We start from the raw sequence: 12878 nt of genomic DNA, 5'->3' as shown, positions 1-12878 counted from the left end.
GAGGGACACCGGGACAGAGGGACGGAGGGACAGAGGGACGGAGGGACAGAGGGACAGGGGACAGCGGGACAGAGGGACCGCGGGACAGCGGGACAGAGGGACAGCGGGACACCGGGACAGAGGGACAGAGGGACCGCGGGACAGCGGGACAGAGGGACAGCGGGACACCGGGACAGCGGGACACCGGGACAGAGGGACAGAGGGACAGCGAGACAGAGGGACAGCGGGACAGAGGGACCGCGGGACAGAGGGACACCGGGACAGAGGGACAGAGGGACAGAGGGACAGGGGACAGGGGACAGCGGGACAGAGGGACAGCGGGACACCGGGACAGAGGGACAGCGGGACAGAGGGACAGCGGGACCGCGGGACAGAGGGACACCGGGACACCGGGACAGAGGGACACCGGGACCGCGGGACAGCGGGACACCGGGACAGCGGGACACCGGGACAGCGGGACAGAGGAACCCCGGGACAGAGGGACAGCGGGACCCCGGGACAGCGGGATCCCGGGAGAGGGGGACAGCAGGACAGAGGGACCGCGGGACAGAGGGACAGCGGGACAGCAGGACAGAAGGACAGCGGGACACCGGGACAGAGGGACACCGGGACAGAGGGACCCCGGGACCGCGGGACAGAGGAAAGCGGGACAGAGGGACAGCGGGACAGAGGGACACCAGGACAGCGGGACAGAGGGACAGCAAGACACCCTGACAGCGGGACACCGGGACCCCGGGACAGCGGGACAGCAGGACAGAGGGACACCGGGGAGCAGCGGCACCGGGACCCCGGGGAGTGGCGACACTGGGACCCCTGGGCACCGGGACACCGGGAGCCCAGCGGCACCGGGACACCGGCGGCACGAGCGGCACCGGGGAGCGGCTGCACCGGGACACCAGTGGGGGAGAGCGTGGGACACACACTGGGGAGCTCAGGGAGTACCGGGGGTGCGGGGAGGTGACACACACCGAGAGAGCGAGGGGAGCCTCGGGATGCAGGAGGAACCTTGGGGTGCAGGGGCTGGGCAAACACCGGGGTGCAGGGCCAAGCGAGGGCTGCTGCGGGACTCCACGGGCTGTGTCACGGGGTCAGCGCTGTGCCAGACCAAGGACGTGCCACCCAGCCCCGGGGTGCTCTGTACCCTCGCTGCTCTGAGCCCATCCATCAACCTGCTCCAAAGCATGAACCTGGCCCCGCATGGAACAAGCCCCCAGCACCTGCCATGAACTGTTGAGACAGCAAGGAGCCGGCTGTGCCATCCATTACGTGGCTGTCCTGTCCCTCACACAGTTTTCCCATCCATCCATCCATCCATCCATCCATCCATCCATCCATCCATCCATCCATCCCAGGGCTCACACTGGCCCTGCTGCACTGAGTTGCCATGGCACTGCGCACCGCCCTGGTGACAGGGATGAAACTGGAGCCAGCGGCGCCATTGTGGGATGTGCTTTCCCAGGAACAGGCCTGGCTTTGTCCCGGCCTGTGCCACCGCCTGCCACGCTCCTGTCTCTCAGAACCCGGCCGTCCGTCAGCAGGGGCTGTGACCCGCTCCAGGCACCTTTCCAGGCAGCCCAAGCACCTCAGACATTCTCCATCCCCATAGCAGAGCCGTGGCTTGTGGCAGCAACGCGGCTGCAGCGGCGGGGATGCCTCGTCTCTCTGCTCCCCGCTCTCGGCGCACTTTGCACCCGAAGAACAAACAGTAAGTGTGTGCAACGCGTTATTCTGCCTCCCAAAAAGGCACCCCAGCAACTCCCACTCCATGCTGTCCCTCCTCCTCCTCCCCCAGTGACCTCTTTCCTCTCTCGTGGCCACCAAGGCTTGTGGGGTCCGCCATGGAAAGACCTTTTCCTTCCTGAAACTTAATAGCAAACAGGCTACAAGACATCCCTAATTTTTCATAAATAATATAAAATAATGCTGCTCATTTGAAGTGCTCGTTGGCTGGACCATGCTGGCTTGGCTGCCTAAGCACCTCTGTCTCTTGCAGGCAGGCTGCTGCTGCCCCTGCCCATGGATTCGGAAGAGGCTGCTGACCTGGGAGTGCAGCCCACCACCCCCACAGACCCCACAGACCCCACTGCCCCCACAGACCCCACAGACCCCACTGCCCCCACAGACCCCACAGGACCCACACACCCCACTGCCCCCTCTGCCCCCACAGGACCCACAGACCCCACTGCCCCCACAGACCCCACAGACCCCACAGACCCCACTGGCCCCACAGACTTCACAGACCCCACAGGACCCACAGGACCCACACACCCCACTGCCCCCACTGCCCCCACAGGACCCACACACCCCACTGCCCCTTCTGCCCCCACAGACCCCACACACCCCACTGTCCCCACACACCCCACTGCCTCTTCTGCCCCCACAGACCCCACAGACCCCACAGGACCCACACACCCCACTGCCCCCTCTGCCCCCAAACACCCCACTGCCCCTTCTGCCCCCACAGGACCCACAGGACCCACAGGACCCACACACCCCACTGTCCCCACACACCCCACTGCCCCCACTGCCCCCACAGGACCCACACACCCCACTGCCCCTTCTGCCCCCACAGACCCCACACACCCCACTGTCCCCACACACCCCACTGCCCCTTCTGCCCCCACAGACCCCACTGCCCCCACTGCCCCCACAGACCCCACTGCCCCCACTGCCCCCACAGACCCCACTGTCCCCACACACCCCACTGCCCCTTCTGCCCCCACAGACCCCACTGCCCCCACTGCCCCCACAGACCCCACAGGACCCACACACCCCACTGCCCCCTCTGGCCCCACAGGATCCACCACCCCTGCGGCCCCCACCAGCTGCAAGAAGAGCCGTAAGAAGAAGAAGGCTGAGGCCAGGGCAGCTGCTCCGGAGGGAGGGGATGAGGCGGCAGGGCGGGTGGATGCGATCGAGGGCCTCACACGAGCCGGACATCGGGCGCTGGCCCTGGGCGCCGGGCGGGAGGCAGTGGGGTGCTTCAGGAAGGCCCTGCTCCTCTCCAGGGACACACTGAGCCCCCAGCTCCACAGGGCTTGTGCTTTTAACCTGGGGGCTGCCTATGTGGAGACTGGGAAGCCCAAAAAGGCCCTTGAGTTCCTCCTCCAGTCCCAGCCCTCAGAGGCGGAGAGCAGGGACCGCTTGGGGAGCCTTTATTTCAGCGTCGGGGCGGCTCATGAAGGCCTCCAGGATTTTCCAAAGGCTCTGGAGCGTTTTGAGAAAGTCCCCAGCCACGCCGGTGCCGCGCAGGCTGGCAGCCGAGCGGGGACCTGCGTGCAGATGGGCTGCTGCTACCTGGGGATGCGCGAGCCGGCCCGGGCCGCGCGGTGCTTCCTGGAGGCGGCGCGGGCCTACGCGGCGGCCGAGAGCCCCGAGGCCGCGGCCGTGGCTCTGAGCCGGGCGAGCGGCTCCATGCTGCAGAGCCGGCGGTTCCGGGCGGCGGAGATCGCCGGGGTCCTCGCCCGGTGCCGCTCACTCTGCGAGGCCATCCCCGACCTGGCCCTGCGAGGTAACGCCGCGCCCTTCGCTCTCAGGGCCCTGGCGAGCGGCTCCCACGCCTTGCTTTCCCTCTCTGTCCCCCAGGGAAACTCTACAACGACATCGGCCTCGGCTACTCGCAGCTCCACATCTTCTCCCTGGCTGCCGAGAGCTTCGAGCGGGCCCTGGGGCTGTGTGGTGCGGAGCCGCAGCGGGACCGGCACCGGGAGGCCGCGCTGCTGCAGAACCTGGGCGCTGCCCACAACGCCCAGCGCAGCTTCGGCGCCGCGCTGGGCTGGCACCGGCGCGCGGCCGCGCTCCACGGTAGCTCACGCCGCTGTCTCTGCCTCTTGGCTTTGCCGGACGTGCCAGCTCGGCATGGAGCCCCGTGTTCCCAATTCCAGGCGCTCTGGGGAACCGCAGGGCTCAGGGGCAGAGCTTTGGGAACCTGGCGTACGCCTGCAGCCGGCTCGGGAACCACGGGGCAGCCGCGGAGAGCTACCTGCACGCCCTGCAAGCCTTCCGGGACTCGGGTGAGGGGAGGCACAGGCAGCCCTGCAGCATCCCGGAGCCAGGATGGGTAATGCTGCCTGCCGGGGATCTCGGCTGAGCAGCGCAGGGACCGATGCAGCCCTTTGCTCCCAGGGGACTTGCAGGGGCAGTGGCAAGCGTGCGAGGGGCTGGGCGCAGCGTGCTTCCACCTGGGAGACCCCCAGAAAGCCATCGGGCACTATCAGGAGGCTCTGATTTTGCTTTCCCGCTGTCAGGTGAGGCATGATGGGGCACCCCTCCCCTGCATCATGGGGCACTGGCCTCAGCCCTGGGGCAAACCCACTTAGCCCGTCACACAAATAGGTTCTCTCCACCACAGGACAGCCCCAGAGCTGCCCACAAACGGGTCGTGCACAAGCTCACAGATGCCATCCAGCACCGACTCCGCCTCAGCCACCTCTCCTCCCACGGGGCTTGGGCACCCACCCCAGCCCAGGTGAGCATCACCCAGGGCATGGCACACTCTGGAGGGATGGGAACTGGGACCCCAGTAGGGGTTGTGACAAGAGCTGCCTGAGTTTGCGGGGCAATTAACACATGTTAATCCCATCAGGAGCCCAGCCAGCTGCGGTTTTGCTCCACGCTGCCCCGTGCCAGTGGGACACAGCTCCAGGGGAGCGAGGTGTGAGTAGGAAAGCTGCCGTCCTCTCTCTCCTTCCTCTGGAATGAGTTTCCAGATGAAACAGGAGGCAAGCCTTCCTTCGCTCCATGTCCTTCAGGGGGAAAGCCCAGGCTGAGGACGAGCTGTATTGGTGTATGCCAGGAGCACATCCTGGGTATTCAGGTACAAACCTGAGTACTCAAACCCGGGCATTCAGAGGGTACAAACTAAACGTGGGGTTGAGCCATCAGGCAATTCCTGATGGAGCTGAGTCCAGCCTGATACTGTGCTCTTGCCTGTTTGTCCTTCCTTCCTGGAGGCACAAGAGTGGCCCTGACTGGTGGTCTCACACTGGAGTCCTGCAACCCAAGTGGCCTCCTGGGCAGCTCTGGGGACGATGATGATGGTCCCAGCTCAGCTCCAGGGTATCACAGTGAGCCCCAGGCTAACAGGTGGGTGGGCAAGGGGGAGGCACCTCAGTAGAGCCCCTGACACCCAAATACCTCTGCAGCACAAGGGACTTCTCCTGTTTAACGCTGAAAATCCAGAGATTTTTAAAGATACATAATTCTGGGAGTGCATTCGGGGTCATTCCAGCTGGATCCTAGGCAGGGTTCAGTCACAATGTGACCGGGGAGAGTTTGCCAGAGGCGCTGTCCAGAACCCCCACATGAGGTTCACTTGTCTCTCAGCACGAGGATCACGAGCCCCCTGCCCCTGGCCAAGCCACCCCTCCAGCTCCACAAGTACCACAGACAACCAGAACATCGCTTCTCCAGTGAGGCCAGGCCAGAGGGTCTCGCACCGCATTCCACGGGGCATCAAAACCGCCAAACCCTCCCTCCGAGGCCTCCGGAGAGGTAGGTGGTGCCTTGGGGGACTGGGCAAGGGAGGTTTGAGCTCTAGAGTGTCCTCTGAGGGGAGGGTTCAGGAGTGAAGACCCCAGCAGAGCTGTGTCTTAGCACGGACACGACCCCAAGGCAAAAGTCACAGGGGCTGGGGATTTTGGCACCTCGTAGCCAACACCAAAACTGCGCCCTATGGATGGGGCAGCAGATCTAAGAGTGGTTTCCAGCACCCTGGTATGAACCTCCTGCCCACTCCTGCCTTCCAGTGCTTAAAGGGCCTCCAAGAGAGCTGGAGAGGGACTTTGGACAAGGGCCTGAAGTGCAGGACAAGGGGGAATGGCTCCCACTGCCAGAGGGCAGGGATTGGTGGGATATTGGGAAGGAATTGTTCCCTGTGAGGGTGGGGAGGCCCTGGCACAGGGTGCCCAGAGAAGCTGTGGCTGCCCCATCCCTGGCAGTGCCCAAGGCCAGGTTGGACAGGGCTTGGAGACAGTGGAAGATGTCCCTGCCCGTGGCAGGGGGCTGAGATGAGATGGGCTTTAAGATCCCTTCCCATCCAATCCAGTCTGTGACTCTGTGATTTCATTATTCCATTTTGCATCCTGCTGCACACCCCTGCTCCCCGTGATGCCTCCGTGACCTTGCAGCCTTGACGACGACCCCACTGCCACTGCTGCCGGCTGCTGGCCCCGCCGGGGACCTCGCACGGGGACCGGGACTCTGTCCCTCGTCTGCAGCCTCGTGTGACCAGGAGGACACCGGGGAAAAGCCGTTTCTGGGGGGGCCTCGGAGGCTAGGCGGGGGTGGGCCGTTGAGCCAACACGGTTTTAACCCCTGTGAAAAATGCATATTTTATGATTGGCTTTTCGCAAATGTTGCAATGAATATTATATGTGTAATGTTGGAAAGTTACGCTGTGTTAATTCTCTCAAGAAGTGTGTTAAATGTATTTTTAGGTTATAACGCAATGTTAAAATAGAAACTATACTATGTAACATACTTTTTAACCAGCTCAAGAAAGAGATGAGATAATCAAGAAATTCTTCACACAGAGATGGCAGGGACGGGGCCCATAAAGAGTTACAGCCTCCTTATCGGAAAAGACAAACATTCTTCCACCTTCTCTCCGTCTTTATGGAACCACCAGGATTAAGGAGAAGAAGTTGACAAAAAACACAAAAAAATTGCAAGGAATTTATGCATCATGTATGAGATGTATGAATATGCAACAGGCTATTGCTTTTAAGGTGATTCCTTTGTTCACAAGGCATGCTTGTCGTGGCTTAAGTGCCCGAGAGCATCCGGACGTCCTTAATTCTTTGCTTTTTATTGTCTTGTAATTGTCCTAACTCTAAATTTTTATTACTCTAACCGTATTACTATTTTTATAACCATCTTATTATTATTAAACTTAAAAAAAAAATTTAAAAAAAAACAAGTGATTGGCGTTTTTCACAACCCCGCTCCGCTTCTGCCGTCCCGTGTGTGTCGGGGCCCCGGCGAGGAAATGAAGGGGCTGGAGGGACCGCGGAGTCCGGCGGGGCACGGAGGAACCGCGGCCCCGGTCGGGCCCCGCCGGGCCGTGAAGGGCGCTCCGCCCCCGGGGCGGCCCCGCGCCTGCTCCGCGGAGCTCCGGGGCCGCACCGGGGCCTACCGGGGCCTACCGGGCCGTGCCCGCTCTCAGGGCCGCACCGGGGCCGTACCGGGCCGTACCCGCTCTCAGGGCCGCACCGGGGCCGTACCGGGCCGTGCCCCATCCGAGGGCCGCACCGGGGCCGTACCGGGCCGTGCCCGCTCCGGGGGCCGCACCGGGGCCGTACCGGGCCGTACACACTCCGGGGGCCGCATCGGAGCCGTACCGGGCCGTGCCCGCTCTCAGGGCCGCACCGGGGCCGTACCGGGCCGTGCCCGCCGCATGCCGGGCCCGCGGGCTCTGCTGGGCTTGGGGCTGCTGGTGGCGGCGGCGCGGGCGGGCGGGCGGTGCCGGGACGGCGGCTGGGGCTGGGGCTGGGCCCGGGAGCGGTGCCGGTGCCTTCCCCGCCGCGCCATGCACGTCCCCAGCGCGGGGGCCGGCCCGACGGGGCTCCGCTTCCTGGGGTAGGCCGGCGGGAGAGGAGGCGGGCGGTGCGCGGGGGCACCGGGACGGGGCGCGGGCGGGCTGAGGGGCGCAGAGGGCTCGGGCAGGACACCGGGATGGGCTGCGATGTACGCGGGGGCTCAGCTCTGTGTGTCCCCCCCCCCCCGCCACCCGGGTCATGCAAAGTCGAGGGGTCATAGCCCCCCCAGGCTGGGCCTGGCCGGGTTTTGGGGTACCCAGGGGTGCCATCTCCCACCCTAGGCAGGAGGAGGCCCAGGCTATCGACCAGGAGCTCTTCACCGAGTACAAGTTCAGCGTGGACCAGCTGATGGAGCTGGCGGGGCTGAGCTGTGCCACTGCCATTGCCAAGGTGGGGGTCCTGGGGGGGGCAGAAGGGGCTCCTGGCACTGTGGGCTGAGCTGTGGCACTGCCAGCAGCAGGGTGGGGGTCCCGACATCGTGGGCTGAGCTGTGGCACTGCCAGCAGCAGGGTGGGGGTCCCGACATCGTGGGCTGAGCTGTGGCACTGCCAGCAGCAGGGTGGGGGTCCCGACATCGTGGGCTGAGCTGTGCCACTGCCAGGGTGGGTGCCCAGGAGGTGGGTGGAGGTCCTGGGGGAGAGTTCCAGCGCTACAGGCCGAGTGCTGTCCCCACCATGGACAAGCTGGGGGGCAAGGGAGGGTCCTGGGGATGGTAGCATTGTGTACCAAGCTGTGCTACCACCGAGGTGGGCACCAGGGAGGCAGATGGTGATCTTGGGAATCCTCCCAGTCCCAAGTTGGGGGTCTTGCGAATCCCAGCCCACTTCCCCATCATAACCCTGTGCCTCTTGCCCCCCATCAGGCCTACCCACCCAGCTCCTTCACCACGAGCCAGCCCGCTGTGCTGGTGGTCTGCGGGCCAGGGAACAACGGCGGTGATGGGCTGGTCTGCGCCCGGCACCTGAAGATGTTTGTGAGTCTTGCACAGGCTCCCCGTGAGGGTGCTGGTCCCTGCACACTCCTGTACCTGTGGGCTCCAGGGTCCCGCTCCTCTGGCCGCTGCTGGTGCCAGGGTGGGATCAGTTCAGGTTCCTTCTGCTCTTGCAGGGCTACCAGCCAACCGTGTATTACCCCAAGCGCCCCAGCAAGCCCCTCTTTGAAGGTTTGACCACCCAGTGCAAGAAGATGGATATTCCCTTCCTCCCCGAGTTCCCAGCTGAGGTGAGGAGCAGCCCCCAGCTTGGCAGCACCTGCCCCCGTTGCTGTGGCCAGGACTGCCCTTCACCTGCTGCCATCCCTGCCGCAGGCTGCGTTCATCGACGAGCTCTATGGCCTGGTGGTGGATGCCATTTTCGGCTTCAGCTTCACGGGAGCAGTGCGGGAGCCCTTTGGCAGCATCCTGGGCACTCTGGAGCGCGTCACGGTGCCCATCGCCAGCATCGACATCCCCTCAGGTGAGTTGTGCCTGCACCTGCCGGAGGAAGGTGCCCGGCCAGGGTGGTCCCAGCTCCAGCCTGGCCACGGGGCTCGTTGCAGGCTGGGATGTGGAGAAGGGGAAGGCAGACGGCCTCCAGCCCGACATGCTCATCTCCCTGACGGCGCCCAAGAAGGCGGCGATGCATTTCACCGGCCGGTACCACTTCCTTGGGGGCAGGTTTGTGCCCCCTGCGCTCCAGGAGAAATACGCTCTGAACCTGCCAGCGTACCCCGGCACAGACTGCGTCCTGCAGCTGACCTAGAGCTGGGGCCAGAGGGGCTGGGGGGGGCCAGGCTGGGCTTCAGCACTGCACACCAGGGCCAAATTCTGCCCAAGCCTCTGCCAGGAGGGTGCTCAGCACCTCACTGGGCTGCGGTGTGAGCCAGCAGGATGGAAAGGCCCAGGAGGTGGGAGTGGTGAGGGGCTGCTGCCTAATCCAAGTGCTGGTGTAAAGCTGATCTGGGGTTCTGCCACTCACAGCACCACTCACACTTTGGGATAATCTGATTACAATAAAGATTTATTCACGCCCTTGAAAAAATACTTCAGTGCTCTGCAGGGTGTGTCCTTCTGTGGCAGGCCCATGGCAAATGGGTCCCTGCCCCAGAGCCTGGGGGGAACCAGGGTCATTCCTGAAGGTTCAGGTGGTGAAGTAAAGCTTGATCCAGCTCCAGAACAACTTTTCCTAGCCCAGCATCCCCAGGCAGCTGGGCCACAGTTCTGGGCTCCATCTGGAACAAGTTCAGAGAACCCCATGGCACCCACCAGCACCAGGATCAGGACCCTTACAGCCAGGTGGGACTGGCAGCTGCACAGCATGGCAGCCAAGTCACTTGCTCACTCTGGCTCCTTCTTCCTCTTCTTCTTCTTCCTCTTCTTTGTAGGGCTGTGTTCCAGGTTTGGCTCATCTGTCTCTTGTAGAGCTACGTCTGTTTCAGCTGGCTCTTCTGTGTCCTCCTCTTCCTGCTGCTGCTGCTTCTTCTTTCTCTTCTTTGCAGCCTTCCCCTCCTCTTCTACCACCTCCTCTTCTGTGCTTAGTTCTGCCTTCTTCCTCCTCTTCATGACCTTCCCCTCCTCTCCTGATACCTCTTCTCCACATGACTCCGTGATCACCTTCTTCTTCTTCTTCTTCCTCTTCCTCATGACCTCTTCCTCTCCTGTCAGCTCCTCTTCTCTGCTTGGCCCCTGCTTCTTCTTCTTCTTCTTCCTCTTCACAACCTTTTCTTCTTCCAACACCTCCTCCTGTTCTCTGTTTGGTTCCTGGCTCTGTAGCACCTCGGGGCTGGCTCCATCCCTGGACTGTTTCCTTTTCTTCTTTTTGCCCTGGCTGCTCTCCGGGGGCTCCTGCTGCCGCTCCCGTTGCCGGTACGTGGCCAGGAAGGCTCGTTCCTGCTCCTCCAGGCGCGCCAGCTTGGCACTCATGGTCAGGCCGTGACGGGCACCCCTGCAATGATCACAGGCAGCGAGGACTGGCACCTCCCCAGCAGGGAAGGTGTGCCCCAGCCCAGCCTGCTCACCAGCCCCTGCGAGGAGGGGGCAGCCCGGGCAGCTGACCCCCCCAGCCACTCACTTGTGTGCCGTGCGGCCCCCGCACGCCTGCACCAGCTCCTCGTCCGTCAGCCTGTGGGACACAGACAAGACCTGTCACCCCCAGCATCTGTGCGGGGAACACGGTCTGGAGCAGTGTTCCTGTCAGCCCTCAAGGGACGGGGCCCAGCCTCACCTCCTGACCGAAGAGAGGTCCAGCTTCTCCTCCTCCTCCTCCTCCTGACTGCTCCCAGAGCTGCCTGGCAGTGTCTCCTCCCCACAGGCTGTGAGCGTGGCTGACTGCAGCACAGAGACACAGGGACTGTGACCAAGGGGAACAAGGAAAACGGGGCTCTGGGGGCCACAGCAGCAACGAGCTGGGGGCCATGCAGCCCCCGGGCTCCTGGGGCCAGTTACCTTCACGAAGCGGCCGTAGAGCAGGCTCCCGCTGCTGCCGGCCTTGCGCGGCTTCTTATTGCTGATGCTGCCTCCCTGCTCAGAAAGTGCCTTCACAGAGATGCCATCCTGGCCAGAAAAGGCAAAAAGGCTTGGAAACGATCCATCCGAGGGGCTTCACCCCTCCAGCAGCACCTCTCCACCACCACAGCCCCTGTGCGAGGCCCTGCTTCCTCACAGGGGGGGTACGGTGGCGGTGCAGGAGTCACGGAAGGAACCCAAACACCTTCCCCTGCCTTCAACCCCGTCCAACCGGGGTGCCCCCGCCAAGCCCCCAGCCCTCCAACCTGCCCGGCCTCCACAGCGATGTTGGCGGCCGCCTTGTTGAAGACGTGGTCCCACCAGTGGAAGGTGAAGGGCTCCGCCGCGTCGTGTCCCACCTGCGGGGCGCAGAGGAGCTGCCGGAATGGCTGCGGTGGGCAGCGGGCACCGCGCCGGGGGCCGGGCGGGGAGCGGCACTCACCCCGGCCGTGTCGCACTTCACCTTCACCCGGATGGCCTCGGCGATGCCGTCCTGCCGCCTGCCCAGCCCCTGCCCTGCACACAAAGCACCCGTCACGCCTGCACGGCCGCGGGCACCGCGGGCACCGGAGGTACCGGAGGCACCGGGGGCACCGCGGGCACCGGAGGCACCGGAGGTACCGCGGGCACCGGAGGCACCGCGGGCACCGGAGGTACCGGAGGTACCGGAGGTACCACGGGCACCGGAGGCACCGGAGGCACCGGAGGTACCGCGGGCACCGGAGGCACCGGGGGCACCGCGGGCACCGGAGGCACTGGAGGTACCGCGGGCACCGGAGGTACCACGGGCACCGGAGGCACCGGAGGCACCGCGGGCACCGGAGGCACCGGAGGCACCGGGGCACTGCGGGCACCGGAGGCACCGCGGGCACTGCGGGCACCGGAGGCACCGGGAGCTGCAGGACCCCGAGGGTGGGGAGAGAGGTCCAGAGCGGGTCCTGCAGGAAGGAGGGGAGCGGGGGGCGGCCTCTGGGGACCACTGGGGTCTGGGGACCGGGGGCTGCCGGGGGTTTGGGGGGAGCTGGGTCCCGGAGGGAGCTGGGGAAGATGGGGCTTGGGGACGGGGATCGGAGTCTGGGGGGAGCCGGGGGCGCTCGGGGGGGGGGGGCGGGACAGGCCGGGGACCGCGGGCCGGGGACCCCCGCCCGGCCCCACCTCGGCGCCAGCCGTGCCGCTTCAGCTGGGTCTCGGCGAACAGCATCCCGCGGCCCGGCGGCTCCGGGGCGCTCATGGCCCGGCGGCTCCGGGGGATCCCGGAGGGTCGCGGGGAGTCCCGCTGTGTCCCGCTGTGTCCCTGGGAGAGTCCCGCTGTGTCCCTGGGAGAGTCCCGGTGTGTCCCGGTATATCCCGGTGTGTCCCGGTGTGTCCCGGGGGGAGTCCCGGTATATCTCGGTGCGTCCCGGTTTGTCCCGGAGTGTCCCGGTATATCCCGGTGTATCCCGGTATATCCCGGTGTGTCCCGGTATATCCCGGTGTGTCCCGGTGTGTCCCGGTTTGTCCCGGTTTGTCCCGGTATATCCCGGTGTGTCCCGGTGTGTCCCGGTTTGTCCCGGTTTGTCCCGGTATATCCCGGTTTGTCCCGGTTTGTCCCGGCACCGCCGCACGAGGCCGGGGCGGGGTCACGGCCGGGTTGCCGGGAACGGGCTGTGCGCATGCGCGAGGGGCGGGGCCGAGAATGCGCCGATGGACGCGGGGACAGGGGAGGGACAGAGGGACAGAGGGACAGAGGGACAGAGGGACAAGGGGAGGGACAGAGGGACAGGGGGACAGGGGGACAGGGGAGGGACAGAGGGACAGAGGGACAGGGGAGGGACAGGGACAGGGGGACAGGGGAGGGACAGAGGGACAGAGGGACAGGG

General features: G+C 64.8%; 3 protein-coding genes across 3 annotated transcripts; 2 read left to right on the top strand and 1 right to left on the bottom strand.

Annotated features, from left to right (window-relative positions):
* Positions 1 to 2721: 2721 nt before the first annotated feature.
* Positions 2722 to 6871, top strand: TTC24 (tetratricopeptide repeat domain 24; the record flags this gene model as incomplete). The annotated part of the gene is made up of 10 exons (XM_053966747.1): positions 2722 to 3511; positions 3586 to 3804; positions 3885 to 4013; positions 4126 to 4247; positions 4352 to 4468; positions 4586 to 4656; positions 4752 to 4816; positions 4953 to 5085; positions 5326 to 5493; positions 6129 to 6871. Coding segments are annotated over 10 exons (1914 nt in total), but the record flags the coding sequence as incomplete, so codon positions are not given.
* Positions 6872 to 7088: 217 nt separating this feature from the next.
* NAXE (NAD(P)HX epimerase) lies at positions 7089 to 9558 on the top strand. The gene is made up of 6 exons (XM_053967057.1): positions 7089 to 7578; positions 7820 to 7928; positions 8401 to 8511; positions 8646 to 8759; positions 8845 to 8992; positions 9075 to 9558. The coding sequence occupies exons 1-6, from the start codon at positions 7397 to 7399 to the stop codon at positions 9275 to 9277; spliced, it is 867 nt and encodes a 288-aa protein (XP_053823032.1). The 5' UTR covers positions 7089 to 7396; the 3' UTR covers positions 9278 to 9558.
* Positions 9515 to 12648, bottom strand: LOC128801242 (G patch domain-containing protein 4). The gene is made up of 7 exons (XM_053967024.1): positions 12175 to 12648; positions 11462 to 11535; positions 11286 to 11378; positions 10960 to 11067; positions 10739 to 10842; positions 10586 to 10636; positions 9515 to 10459 (listed from the first exon to the last, which is right to left on the bottom strand). Exons 1-7 carry the CDS (start codon positions 12248 to 12250, stop codon positions 9853 to 9855), a joined length of 1113 nt encoding a protein of 370 aa, XP_053822999.1. The 5' UTR covers positions 12251 to 12648; the 3' UTR covers positions 9515 to 9852.
* Positions 12649 to 12878: the final 230 nt, after the last annotated feature.

This window comes from Vidua chalybeata, chromosome 29 (genome assembly GCF_026979565.1).
Source record: "Vidua chalybeata isolate OUT-0048 chromosome 29, bVidCha1 merged haplotype, whole genome shotgun sequence".
In the NCBI taxonomy this organism is placed as follows: Eukaryota; Metazoa; Chordata; class Aves; order Passeriformes; family Viduidae; genus Vidua; species Vidua chalybeata.
This window is presented reverse-complemented; position numbering and strand designations above follow the sequence as displayed.

Coding starts and splice junctions, on each gene's coding strand:
- NAXE (XM_053967057.1), top strand. CDS start 7,397: ATGCCGGGCCCGCGGGCTCTGCTGGGCTTGGGGCTGCTGGTGGCGGCG. Junction 8,512..8,645: donor CCCGGCACCTGAAGATGTTT/GTGAGTCTTGCA, acceptor CTGCTCTTGCAG/GGCTACCAGCCAACCGTGTA. Junction 8,760..8,844: donor TCCCCGAGTTCCCAGCTGAG/GTGAGGAGCAGC, acceptor TCCCTGCCGCAG/GCTGCGTTCATCGACGAGCT.
- LOC128801242 (XM_053967024.1), bottom strand. CDS start 12,250: ATGAGCGCCCCGGAGCCGCCGGGCCGCGGGATGCTGTTCGCCGAGACC. Junction 11,536..12,174: donor GCGGCACGGCTGGCGCCGAG/GTGGGGCCGGGC, acceptor CTTTGTGTGCAG/GGCAGGGGCTGGGCAGGCGG. Junction 11,379..11,461: donor TGAAGTGCGACACGGCCGGG/GTGAGTGCCGCT, acceptor TGCGCCCCGCAG/GTGGGACACGACGCGGCGGA.